A 12728-nucleotide genomic window follows, 5' to 3' on the forward strand; every position below is an offset into this window, starting at 1 on the left:
AGGGGGCGTGCAGGAGGCAGCCGATCCGTGATTCTCATCATTGATGTTTCTCTCTCACTCCCTCTCCCTTCCTCTGTGAGATCAATACAAATAGATTTTAAAGATGAACAGGATGGGGGGAGGGGGGTTACGGGGCAGGGGGTCAGCCTGCTCCCAGGGCTTGGGGCGCCTTCCTAGTGGACAATTGAACCCCCCACTGGATGCAAACCAGCCAGCCAGCCGTGCGAGCTGAATGCCTGCAGGGCACCCGCAGGTCTGGCCGGAGGCCTCGCCTCCCACGCAGAGCAGGCCGCTGGGCTGCACGTGGAAAGTAGGGGCCACCTCCCAGATGTTTACTGTGGCTCCCGCGTGGCCGGGAATCGCCTGCATCGGGGCGTCGGGGGGCCCCCAGACCCGCCAGACGAATGACCCCATCCCCGTCCAAAGCCATTGGTGGAGCGTGTGTGGAATCTTCTGGCCCAACTCCGCCTCCCGCCCCCCCAGCCTCCCCGTCCCCCCAGGCAGGATCCAAGGGTCCAAGACCATTTCCACTCAACACGCGTTTTCCCTTTTTCCGTAGGAATTTTCTCTGTTTTTTTTTTTTTTTTTTTTAACCATCACCTCACGTCCCCTTCCTGGATCACTACAGTGAAGTATTACCGATGTACAGCCCCCGCCCGGCCTGGCCTCTTGCTCCGATGAAACTTTGTATGTATTTTGTACGGCATAGAAGTCTATATTGTAATGATGTCCTCCTATGCAAACGGCAAAAGCAAAAAAAAAAAAAAAAAAAAAAAAGGAACGGAATTGTACATTTGATTGTTTTAACGTGTATGCATGTTTAGTGACGTTTACATTTTGAAATAAAAATTTATGATTCATTATTGGATTGGCCAGCGTGGATTCTTGTTTTGTTTTTGAATAGATTTTTTTTATTGATTTCAGAGAGCAAGGGAGAGAGAGAGAGAGAAACATCCATGATTCTCTCTCATCATCGATGTTTCTCTCTCTCGCTTTCTCTCTGAAACCAATACATGGGTATGTTTTTAAAAAAATAAAATGAAAGCAGAGAGGTATAGAGACAGTCTCCGGGTGCACTGTGTGAGGAGGGATAAACTTTACAGGTGGAGTTTGGGGGCGGAGTGTGGGGGCTGGGGTGGGGTCTGCAGGCTCTACTGCTCTTTCTGGGCCTCCAACCCCCACTGCTTCTTCCATCACCCCTCCCCCCCACTCACGCCTCAGCAGGAGGGCTTTGGACCAGCCCCCCAAACCCCAAGGAAAACGGCAGCTTGGAGCCACTGTCGGGGCCAACCCAGAGCTCATCTCCCGTCCGACAGCCTACGAGGGGCCCATCCCTAGCCTAATAAGGTGCCTTCTGCTTGCAGGTCTGTGCTGGGCCTTGCCTCCCTCGCTGACCACATCTCTGGGGTGGGGGGCGGGTAACGGGCATTGTCCACGCCCCCTCCCCCAGCTCTGGGCTGTCGACCTAAGAACTTGTAAGAATTTTGTTGGAGCCCAGGTGGCCTGGCTCAGTGGCTGAGCGACGACCTAGGAACCAGGAGGTCATGGTTCTTGGATTCCTGGTCAGGGCACGTGCCCGGGTTGTGGGCTCCATCCCCAGTGTGGGCCGTGCAGGAGGCAGGCGATCCATGATTCTCTCTCATCATGGATGTTTCTCTCTTTCTCCCTCTCCCTTCCTCTCTGAAATCCATAAAAATATTTAAAAAAAAAAAAAAGAGAGAAAGAAACGGTTTTGCTGGTGGGTCTGTAGGTGGGACACAGGGAAGCAGGCCTGGCCGAGGTCCCATTCTCCCCTGCAGACGGGGCCGCCACCCACACGTCCCTGCGGGGACCGCAGCTGGGCCCATGGCCCGTGGGAGCGTTTGCCTGGCCACGGAGCAGGGCCCCGCCGGCATCCTCCTGCGAGTTGCTGTGTCTAGACGGCAGACAGACAGACAGGCAGGCAGGCAGGAAAGGACGCGGGCTGGGAGGGGGTCGGGTGGGGGAGGCTGGCCCGAGCTCCGAGCTCCGTCGGAAATCTTGTTCCAAACCACAGCCAGGGCGGGCTTGTTGGAAAATGTCCCTCTTCCTGGAGACCTCTGGGCTCGGCCGCTTTGAATCACCAGGCCACTTCCTTCCTGTGTGTATCTTACGGCCGAGGGAAGGGCGGTGCGGCCGCCTGTGAGCTGCGTGGCTGCTTTTAAGTGTTTGTCTCTTGTTGGGCTCCTTTGGGGCTTGGAGGCGGGGGAGAGGGTGGGGGGGGGGAGGGAGTTGGCTCTAAGGGTGATTGTAAAAGATATGGAGGCGGTGGGTTTTCTCTGCTAGATTTTTTAAAAATATATTTTATTGATTTTTTTACAGAGAGGAAGGGAGAAGGAGAGGAATAGAGAGTTAGAAACATCGATGAGAGAGAAACATCGATTCAGCTGCTTCCTGCACACCCCGTACTGCAGATGTGCCCACAACCCAGGTACATGCCCTTGACCGGAATCGAACCCGGGACCCTTCAGTCTGCAGGCCGACGCTCTATCCACTGAGCCAAACCGATCAGGGCTAGATTTTTATTTATTTATTTTTTAAATTTCAGAGAGAGGCAGGGAGAGAGAGAGAGAGATAGAAAAACCTCCACGATGAGAGAGAATCATGGATCGGCTGCCTCCTGCAGGCCCCCTGCCTGGGATCGAGCCCGCACCCCGGGCCGGGAATGGAAGAACCTCCTGGTTCAGAGGTCGACGCTCAGCCACCGAGCCACGCCGGCCGGGTGTCTCTGCAGGTTTAAACCTCTGGCAGTGAGAATGAGAAGGAGGAATCTCTCTCGTCATTGATGTTTCTCTCTCTCTCCCCCTCCCCCTCCCTCTCTGAAATCAATTAAATAACATATTTTTAAAGATAAAATAAATAACAATACAAACGCAGGATGCCCAGTTCTATTTCAACGGCCAAGAAGCAGCGAGTGAGGTTTTCGGGTGAGCGAGTGTCCTGAATGTTGCCTGGCTGCCCTCCCTCTTGGATGCTGGGCCTTTCACCCCGAAGTGGGGGGGGGGGGGGGGGGGGCGGGGCTGGGGGCTGAGGCTGCAGATTAGATCGGGGGCGGGGGGGGGGGGTGCGGGGAGCAGCCACCAGACAGTGGAGCCCCTGAGCAGAGAGCAGACGTGGGGGGAAAATGAGCCAGATGGTCCACATCCGCGAGACAGAAGCTGTGCGTGCGCCCTGGGCCCACAGCCCTCCTGTGGGCGGACGGGGATGTCCTGTGACCTCCTGTGCGTGGGAGGGGACGTCACGTGACCCCCTGGGAAACTCCCGCCCGCCCAAGCACGCCTCGAAGGTCTCTGCTCCCCACCACACCGCCCCGCCAGCACCCAGCCTTGCACAGCTGGCCAGGTGCCTTCCGTGGGCACAGAGTCGCTCCCCCAACTGGGCCCTGCGCGCCCCACATCAGAGGAGAGGCGGCTCTCCGGCAGCCCCGGGCCACCCCCGTTCCTGTCGCATCCTGAGCTCTGGAACCACAAGACACGAGACCCGAGGGAAAGAGGAAGAGTGGGCGTGAGAGGGAAGTCCGGGGATGACCCCCCCTCCCCACCTCCACCTCCACACACACACACACACACACACACACACACACACACGGGAAGGCCTGTGTGTCTCGCTCCCACGCCGGGGCCGGGGAACCTGCTTTCCCACGAGCAGGTTGGTCTTGGGGGAAAGGGACCCCCTCAAGTCCTAGGCTTGGCGGGAGGAGGGGATCCTAGCGGGTCAAGCCCGCTTGTAAGGATTCTGTGTGGCGATTTGCAGCCGGAAGCTGCAAAAGATACAAAAACAGCTGTATCATTTAGGAGAGAGCTTGCAGGGTTTTTCTTAAAAAGTGTATTTATTGATTTTTAGAGAGAGGGGGGAAGAGGGAAGAGAGAGAGAGAGAGAGAGAGAGAGAGAGAGAGAGAGAGACATGGCTTTGTGGTCCCACTTACTATGCATTCATCGGTTGATGCTTATATCTGCCTCACCACCAGGGGGCAGCACCGGGCTGACCTTGGCCCCACTGCCCCGCCCCACAGGGCCTGTCCATCAGGAAGCAGGCGGTTTTTCTTCCTTCCACCCAAGAAAACACACACACACACGCACACACACACACACACACACACACACAGAACACCACACATGGTCTCGTGTTGCGGGCTCCATCCCCGGTAGGGGGCGTGCAGGAGGCAGCCGGTCCATGATTCTCTCTCATCATTGATGGTTCTCTCTCTCCCTCTCCCTTCCTCTCTGAAATCAATAAAAACATATTTTAAAAACAAACAAAAAGCAAGAAAGAATTTACTCACAGGAGATACTCAAATTAGTTTATTATAATTCTTCAAACAAGTAAAAAATGACCCCCTCCCCGTGTGTGTGTATATATGTGTGTATATAATTTTTTTGCTGCTCTTTATATCCGGGATTAGTGTCCTTTCTGGAGGAGACGCTGGCTGATGGCGAGCTGGTCTGCCTCCTGCCCGTCCTGAGGGTACACTCCGCGCGTGTCCGGTTTGAGGGTTCCCCGAGGCGCTCCTGAGAGGCTGGCGAGGACTCCCCCATCTTCTCCGTCTCCCTTGGAAACAGGGCTCCCCTCCGCGAGGCAGGGTGGACGTTGCGTCCTGGACCAGGGCCGCGATCTCCAGAGGTAATCTTGGGCGCAAGAGGCTGCATATTGCTGCGCAAAACAGGCTATAGCTAAGGACACATTTTTTTGTTTTTTTTTTTCCTCAAGAAATGTAGGAGGCACCAAAAATGGGGACCGCTCAGGGAGGGGGCTGCCCACTCCATGCGGTGTGGAGCCGGAGGCAGGGGGACCCCTGGCCTGTGGATGGGGACCCCCCAATAGGAGTGGCTGCCCTGTACCTGCTTGAACCCAGACAGATGCGGGTGGGGTGGGGGCGGGCTTCCTCCCGTGGGAAAGAGGTGCAGCCTGGTGTCCCAGCAGCCTGGCCTGGTGGGGCTGCCACAGTGACTAGAGGGTCGGTGCCTCGCCTCTCTCCTGGGGCACCGGCCTCTACGGAAGTGTCTTGGGGGAGAAACGGGGCAGCAGGCTGGCATCCTTGCTCGGAAGTGGGCAACTCCAAGTGGGCAGTTCAGAACCTTGCTTTTTGGACCTAAGGTGTCTTTGCAGCTCCTGCTGCCTGAGCTGCCCATCCCTGGGGCCATCGCTACACCTCACCACGCCCTGCGAGGTAGGTTGTCCGGCGCCCATCCTAACAGTGGCGGCGCCCGAGGCCGATGGCAGTGAACGGTGCTCCAGCGGGGGCGGGGGCCCTGTGGGGGGGGTGTTGCTTATGAGATGGCGCCTAAAGGGCCGCAGGGAACCGCCAGGGCGTGGGCGCGAGGCCGAGTGCCTCCTCTCCTCCAGGGACCTGGGAGGGGAAGCAGCTGGCGCCCACCACGGAGGGGCCACCGCGCAGTCCCGGGCCTCGCGCGCCTTCGCTTCTCCATCGGGTGGTCCCGAGCGCACACATGTGACCACTGCATGGACGAGGGCAGTGGCTGACTTAGGAAAAAGGGAAAAATAAAAATAAAAGCATGTAAAACACTCCCTTCTAAAAACAAAGGGCTGCAAATTTCCTTTATTTCGAAACAAAAATACTCTTGCAATGGCTATGAGTGTCCACGGGACGAGGCGGACGCGAGCGCGCGCACCCACTGCCGGCGGTATGACTTGTCTCCTATCCGTCTACTACCTGAGTGGCGTCAGTGTAGGTTCAGGCACCAGTAGGAACGTGGGACCCGACACGTATGTACACGGCACTGACACGGGGGTCGCCGGCCGGCCTTCCGGGTGACCAGGGCGCGTAAAAAAAAAAAAAGACACCGAGCGCATGGAAAGCGGTCCTTCCCGGGGCGCGCGCTCAGGGCCGGGCCCCGCGCGCCTCGCGCCGCCGCCGCAGCTCCTCCCGGTAGCAGTAGGAGCACAGGTGCTCGGTCTCCGCGCGCCCGTAGAAGGCGCAGTTCTCCCGCTGGCACCGCTGCTGCGCCGGGCCCGGCCCGCCGCGGCCACCCTCACCGTTCGAGCGCACGGCTGGCGCGTCGGCGTCTGCGAACTCCAGGCTATCGCGCGTGGCGCCGAAGCCGTTGGTGTAGGTCTGCGATTTGGACTCGGCCGCGCCGGCCGCCCCCGCGGCACATGCCAGGGCTCCGGGCACAGCGCGCGCCAGCGACTCCACGGTGTTGATGGTGCGCAGGGAGGCGCCGCGCGCGGGGCTATATGTCTGCGAGGACAGCGAGCGGTTCTGCTGCGGGTACGTGGCGCATGGCCGCAGCGCACCCACAGCCGGGGCGCATGTCTCGTCCCGCGCGCCTGCGGTCTGCACGTGGATGATGCTCTGGCGCGCCGGGGGGGCTGCGCCCGGGGACGGGTCCGCTGGCACCGGCGCGCTGTGCACCCCCAGGGCCCGGGGAGGCCGTGCCGCCAGCCGCTGCGCGCGCAGCCCGCGTACCCGTCGCTGGTCCTGGGCTCGGGCGTTCCTTGAACTTGAGCACCAGCTGCGTGGGAGGCCCAGCCGGCGTGCCGGGCGATGCGCGCTCGGAGGCCGGCGCGCCCTCGGGCTCGGGCCTGCGGGGCGGCCGCTTGGCGGTGGCCGGGGCGGCAGCGGCGGTGGCGGCCTCGCGGCGGCGCTGCTCCTGCTCGGCGCTGAAGCGCTCCTGCGCGCTGGTCAGGTAGTAGCCGATCATCTCCTCGTGGAACTGGTGCCGGTGGCTGGTGAGCAGCAGGCCCGCGAAGATGAACTTGCGCTCGCCCTGCATGGCGGCACGCAGGATGTTGAGGCTCAGCTTGACGTCGGTGCTGTACTTCCAGGCGTCGCTCCGCGGCACGCCGCCCTTGTCCGCCGGCGACACGCCCGCCGCCTTGTCCTTGTCCGTGGGCGACGGCGTGGTCTTCTCCGACGGCGAGGTGCTGGCCGACGTGCCCGACTCCTCCTTGCTGCCCTTGCGCGACTTGGCCTTCCGGTCCTTACCGCGCTCGGGCACGTCCCCCGCCGCCGCCGCCGCCGCTCTTGCCGTTGGCGGAGCCGGCGCGGCCCATCTTGCCGTGCACCAGGCCGCCCAGGCCGCCCATGTTCTTCTTCAGCTTGATGCCCAGCGTCTTGCTGAAGCTGCCCAGCTTGTTGGCCACGGAGTCGGCGCGGGTCTTGTCCTTGTCCTTGCGCGGCTTCTCCTTCTCCTTGTCCTTGCCGTTTTTGCCGTTATTGCTGTTGGAATTGCTGCACACGGAGTCGCGGTCCGAGTCCAGGGAGTCGGCCAGGGACTGCACGTCCTCGCCCGCCGAGGCCGTCGGGGATTCTGGCTGCGCCAGCGGGGCCTGTGGGCGGAGGAGGCGGACAGGGAGGGCGGGACAGGAGGAGGGTCAGAGAGGAGCTGTCCCCGCATGGGACCCACGAGACAGACCCTGTCCCTGCCCTGCGCTGGCTACCGGTCCCGAGCCCCAGGGCCACTCTGGTGAACTCAGGTGAGGCCCTTCCGCGGGGCGCGCAGTGGCTCAGGGGCCCCGCGGCGGGAAGGGCCCTACCTGGCTGTCTGCTCAGGGCCCCGCGTCGGATGTGGGGTCACCAGGCCTGGACCTACTCATTGCAGAACCGAGCTGCGCCGAGCCCCGGTGCCTCCCGATTCTAGGTCGGGAGGCGCTAACTCCACGCCTCTCCCGTCCCGGGCAGGTACACCCCCAGCAGCGCGGAGCAGCCTGCGGGCCCCTGACGGGCACGCAGAACCCGGGAGTCAGGCTGCCACCGACTGTCATGTGTGCCATCCGTAAAACGGGTATGATACCTGCCCGCTGTGAGGATTACATCCAGGTAAAGGGCCCAGCCGGCATGGCTCAATGGGTGAGCGTCCACCCATGAACCAGGAGGTCCCCAGTTCGATTCCGGGTCAGGGAAAGCGGGGGGAGAGACGCGGGCGCGTGGGGACCAGCGCGGGTTCCTCGGCTTCCCAAGGACGTGCCCGCGGCCTCTCATGAACTCCGTCCCGCGCAGCACCTGGTTCGCATCTCGCGGACGTCATGTGTGCGGGACCTGCCCACGGTTTGTGTGCGGAGTGCGCGTGTGCATTCTCTCCGGGAAAACGCAGGAGGAAAAAATCCCCCGGCAGGAGCTGCGCCTGCCCGCGCAGCCATGTGCTTGGGAACCGCCGGAAGTTCCTCCCGCCAGAGCCTGGGGGGCCAGGGGGTTCCCTGTGAGGCTGGGCCAGGGGTGGGGTCCCCCGTGTAGCCCGGACCCAGTGCTTGGGAGGAAGCCTCGGTTCTGCTGGGCGCCCAGCCCAGGGCCGCGTGCGCACGGTCGCCTCCGGGGCCCGCGCCAGGCTCACCCGCGTCTCCGAGGGGATCCGGATCCACGTCACGTTCATGTAGCTGTGCAGCAGGTTCAGCTTGGCCTCCAGCGACAGGATCAGGCTGCAGGGAAGGAAGACGCCGAGTGAACCGTGAACGGCTCGCCGGCAGTAGGGGGAGGCGCGGGGGCAGCCGGGGCGCAGGCCGGGGTGGTCTGGGGCGGGAGGAGGGGCGCAGGGCAGGGCTTACTGCGCCAGCCGCGCGTTGTCGCTGTCGTCCTTGCCCCATTCCCAGTCCTTTCCCGGGTCCACCGCGAAGTGCAGCGGCAGCAGCTTGTGCTCCGAGTCCGTCAGCGGGATCACGGCTGGAGCAGAACACAGAGCCGCGGTGCCAGGTGGCCCAGGGCTGCTGGACACTCCCCCGCGCCCCCCCCCCCCCCCCCCGCAGGGGCCACGGGAAAGGGAATTCCAAGGCCAGATGTCTCCGTGACTGAGTCAAGCCCAGGGAGCCAGACAACATCTGTGCCCGCGGGGCGCTAGGATCACAGGACTCGGCGGCCGGGGTTCCTGGGGTTTCCCAGGGACCTACACACGGCGCGTAATTAACTCCGCCGCGCGCAGCGCACGGCGTTCCCATCTTGCAGGCAGAGTTGTGTGGGGACTTGCCTACGGTTTGTGTCCGCAGTGGGCGTGTGTATTCCTTTCCCAGGGAAAACGGGGCACAAAAAAGGCCCCTCGCAGGCGTGGGGGCCGGCGCAGGCCTGGTGCACCCTCCCGTCTCACAGTGGGGCTCCACCTCCGCTCCCCACCCGCCTGGGAAGCACATGTGGCCGGCACCCCCACAGGTGGGGCAGGGGCTGAGCCCACAGCCTGGGGCCTGGGCCGCCTCTCTCAGGGCGAGTCCTCGGCCTCTCCCCTGCGCCTCCCCTGTCGGCCAGATGTGGCCTGGCCCTGATCCAGGCCCCATGAGCCTTTGGGGTCAGCGAGCCCCAGGCCCCGCCCCTGCCCTGGGCCAGCCGCCTCCTCCTTCCTCCCCTCCCCCCAGGGCTGGCCAGGCCCCCTGTCCGTCCCCCAGGATTCCGGGCAAGAACAAAAGGCCACTGAACCAGCAGGATCTAAGGCCCAGCGCAGCGCCTGCATCTCCCGCACCGACTCAAGGCTGCCCTCTAGTGCTGCTGAGAGGACGTGCAACCCGGGGAAAGGTCCCCTCCGGCCCCCCTCAGCCCGGGGTCCAGGACATGAGCCAAGGGCGACAATGTTGCTGCTGTTACTCCTCCCCCGAGGATATTTCCCACTGAGTTTTTTAGAGAGAACGGAAGGGCGGGGAGAGACAGAGGGAGACAGCCATGTGAGAGACGCATGGGTGGGCTCCTCCCCACCACGGCCCAGGCTGGGAATCAAACCTGCAACCGAGGCACGTGCCCTTGACCGGAATCGAACCGGGGACCCTTCAGTCCTCGGGACGACGCTCTATCCACTGAGCCACACCGGCCGGGGTGAGGACACATTGTAAACAAACAGGGCGGCTCTTTAAAGCAGGGGAATCGGGAAGCCTTTGTTCTAGAACAATAAGCGGCTTAAGGCGTTTCTGTGGGGGCACCTTGGGCGTAAGGAGAGGCCTACCCACCCCTGGCTCCTTCCTGGTCCCCAGTGTTTAGGAGGGACAGGGATGGGGAGAGAAACATCCGTGATGAGGGAGAGTCATGGATCGGCTGCCTCCTGCCCAGCCCCCCTGGGGACCAAGCCCACAACCCCGGGCACGTGCTTCCTGGGAGGCTCCCAGCCCCTCGCTGCGCCTGCTGTAGCCACCGTGCAGTGCAGGGCCCTGTGGTGGGGGCGGGCCTACCTTGCTCCCTTTGCTGGTCCCGCTGCTCCATGGACACCAGGGCGGAGAAGTGCGCCTGGTCGTAGGCGAGGACCAGGGGGGAGCAGTGGCACCGGTTGGGAGGCACCTCCAGGGGCAGGTAAATCCCTCCGAACGGGATCGGGGCGAAGGCTGTGGACACAGACGAGGGGAGGCGTGGGGAGCCCGCAGGGACAGCGTGGGCGGCACCCTCACCCCAGGGGCGACGGGACCCTGGTTCCTCCAAGGCTTTCCTGGAGGGGCTTCAGTTTTCATACGTTTTTTTAAAAAATTGACTTTAGAGAGAGGAAGGGAGAGGGAGAGGGCGAGAGAAACATCCATGATGAGAGACAATCATGGATCGGCTGCCTCCTGCACGCTCCCCACTGGGGATGGAGCCCTGACCGGGAACCGAACGGTGACCTCCTGGTTCATAGGACGACGCTCAACCACTGAGCCATGCCGGCCGGTTTGCAGGCTTCCAAGTTCTTCCAGTAAAACCCGCCTCCTCCAGGAGGTCCCCTGTGGTTTCTCTAGGTCACCCCGCAGTCCTGCTTTGTGACGTGGGGACCCACCTTCCCCGCCCGAGTCCCTCAGCATCGTGTCGGCCACGACCACAATGGGCCTCCTCAGGATGTGGGCCAGGACGAACACGTGGAACTCCTCCAGGCTCTCGTACACGGGGTCCTCGGCGTTGTCCACACTGCGGGACAGAGCAAGGCCAGCTGTCATGGCGCCGATGGGAAAGGGGGGGTGTTGGAGACCGGACGCCTCCCTCCGATCGGACCTCCATGGACCCTGGCCAGCGCGTCACTGAGTCCATCTTCCTCCCACGCTCCCAACTGATGACAGACGCACAAGTCCCGGCCCTCCACCCCCTCCAAGCCCAGAGATCTTCCTGGTGGCAGAGGCAGCCGCTCAGAGCTCGTGGGAACACGGGGACGGCCCTCTGGGGGGTTAAGGGGACACAGCAGGGCAGGGGCAGGAGAGAGGCTGGCTTCCTGGCCTCCCTCTGCTTCTAGCTCTTGGGCTCAGTCCTCCCGCTCAGGGTGAGGTCGCCCCGGTGTGGCTGACTGGCCACTGGGCCATGGCTACCAGGTCTGAGGGGCTTTCTTTTCTTTTATTGATGTCAGAGAGGAAGGGAGAGGGAAAGAGAGAAACATCCATGAAGAGAGAGAATCATGGTTCCGCTCCCCCCACCGCCCTGGCCCGCAGAGAGAGGGGGAGCGGGGCGGCACTTACCCCCCGCCCGAGCCGCCGCCGTTCTTGCTGAAGTGCGTGCGCGGCTCGCTGGAGGCCAGCTTGAGCAGCTCCGTCCACTCGCGCTCCCACTCGTCCTCGGTGTACACCAGCCCTGACTGGCACAGGACGCGGGGTCAGGGGGCGCGGCCCCTCCCCCTCCCCGGCCAGGTCCACCAGGCAGCCTGCTGGCAGCACACCTGTGAGTGGCCACCGACTGTCCCCATGTCTGACAATAGTTTCAGAACCCCAATCTCATTTCAGTGCTGTTGGGGGTCCACCCAGCACCAAGGGGGGCGCCTGCACAGGCCCGAGGCCTGGGCCAGCCATGAAACCGTCTAAAGGGCCAGCGGGCCAACATCCAACACAGCAGGCAGACCCCTCCTCCACGTGCCGGCGTGCAGGTGGGCAGGGCCCTGGCGTCTCAGCACCACGGGCGGGCTGCACGTGGCCTTGAACCGCCACCAGCAGGGCCGGACAGGGGGACCCCCAAGAACGAAGACGGTGGGTTTTCAGGATTCGTTGGTGGGAGTGGACGAGTGCTTCCCGCCTTGTTCCAGCCACGCACCCCTGAGCATCTCTAACGTCCCGGGCCCCCCACCCTGTGACACAGAATTCTTCTTATTCAAAAAGGGAACTCCTGTTCACGTGGAGGAAGCCAAAAAGGCCATGAACTTGGTCTAAACAAGTTGCCAAAGAACATGGCGTCCATGAGAGAGAAAACCAAAAGAACGAAAGGACAGTGGACGAACTGAGGAAGAAATCACTAAGGAATTGTTAAATAATAATATGAGGGGATATGAAAAAATAGCAAATAAAGTTTCAAAACACATCACAGAGAACTGAGATGCATAAATATGCCACAGTATATATTACAGCCTGCATATGAGGCCCTCGAACCCTAAGGAATGCAAGCCATTCACTGTGAATAAGGCATTCTCGGATTCTCGAGTTGCCCCCCCGGGGGCGTGTGCTCCACGCTGGGAACCGCTCACTGGTTAGGCTCATCCTCAGCGGGTCCACCTCTGAGGCTGACGGTGCCCTACTCGCCCCAGAAGCCACTCCACCCGACCTCAGGGACGGACTTGGCCCTGGGGGCCAGCTCGCGTCTGGGGGCGCCCACGGCTGCGCCCGGGGGAGGTGGGGGTCCCGGGGAGAGGGGGGCGGCGGGCACCCACCTCCTTGTTCTGCTGCGTCTGCTGCCACCGCCACCTCCGCTTCAGGGCTTCCCGCTCGGCCCCCGTCCGCATCATGGTGTAGAGCGCTTTCCGCAGGACCAGGTCGCGGTCGTGGAAACCCCACATACCTGCAGTGGGGGCGGGGACCGGGTGTGCGTGAGGAGGGGGACACGCCGGGAAGGGGGCGCCAGCCTCCC

General features: G+C 62.4%; 2 protein-coding genes across 3 annotated transcripts in view; one reads left to right on the top strand and one right to left on the bottom strand.

Moving 5' to 3' along the window:
• Positions 1 to 868, top strand: part of KLF13 (KLF transcription factor 13) — a 28628-nt gene extending 27760 nt beyond the window's left edge. The window contains exon 3 of one of the 2 annotated variants that reach the window (XM_070400694.1): positions 560 to 648. Coding sequence is in view for 1 of the 2 variants with exons in the window: in XM_070400695.1 (XP_070256796.1) it covers positions 560 to 681 (122 nt within the window). In the remaining variant the exon portion in view is untranslated. Of the gene's footprint in view, positions 1 to 559 lie in introns of both variants that reach the window. The other variant, XM_070400695.1, reaches the window with a different exon arrangement.
• A 3434-nt stretch (positions 869 to 4302) lies between these two features.
• The window catches only part of OTUD7A (OTU deubiquitinase 7A), a 78526-nt gene continuing 70100 nt past the window's right edge, over positions 4303 to 12728 (bottom strand). Inside the window, 9 exon segments of the mRNA XM_070400297.1 lie at positions 4303 to 6347; positions 6349 to 6984; positions 6986 to 7309; positions 8311 to 8395; positions 8522 to 8636; positions 10118 to 10267; positions 10690 to 10817; positions 11357 to 11472; positions 12532 to 12659. Coding sequence (XP_070256398.1) covers positions 5859 to 6347; positions 6349 to 6984; positions 6986 to 7309; positions 8311 to 8395; positions 8522 to 8636; positions 10118 to 10267; positions 10690 to 10817; positions 11357 to 11472; positions 12532 to 12659 — 2171 coding nt within the window. The 3' untranslated portion in view covers positions 4303 to 5858.

This window comes from Myotis yumanensis, unplaced genomic scaffold (assembly GCF_028538775.1).
Source record: "Myotis yumanensis isolate MYYU_CA2020_CCGP unplaced genomic scaffold, mMyoYum1.0.hap1 SCAF_20, whole genome shotgun sequence".
Lineage (NCBI taxonomy): Eukaryota > Metazoa > Chordata > Mammalia > Chiroptera > Vespertilionidae > Myotis > Myotis yumanensis.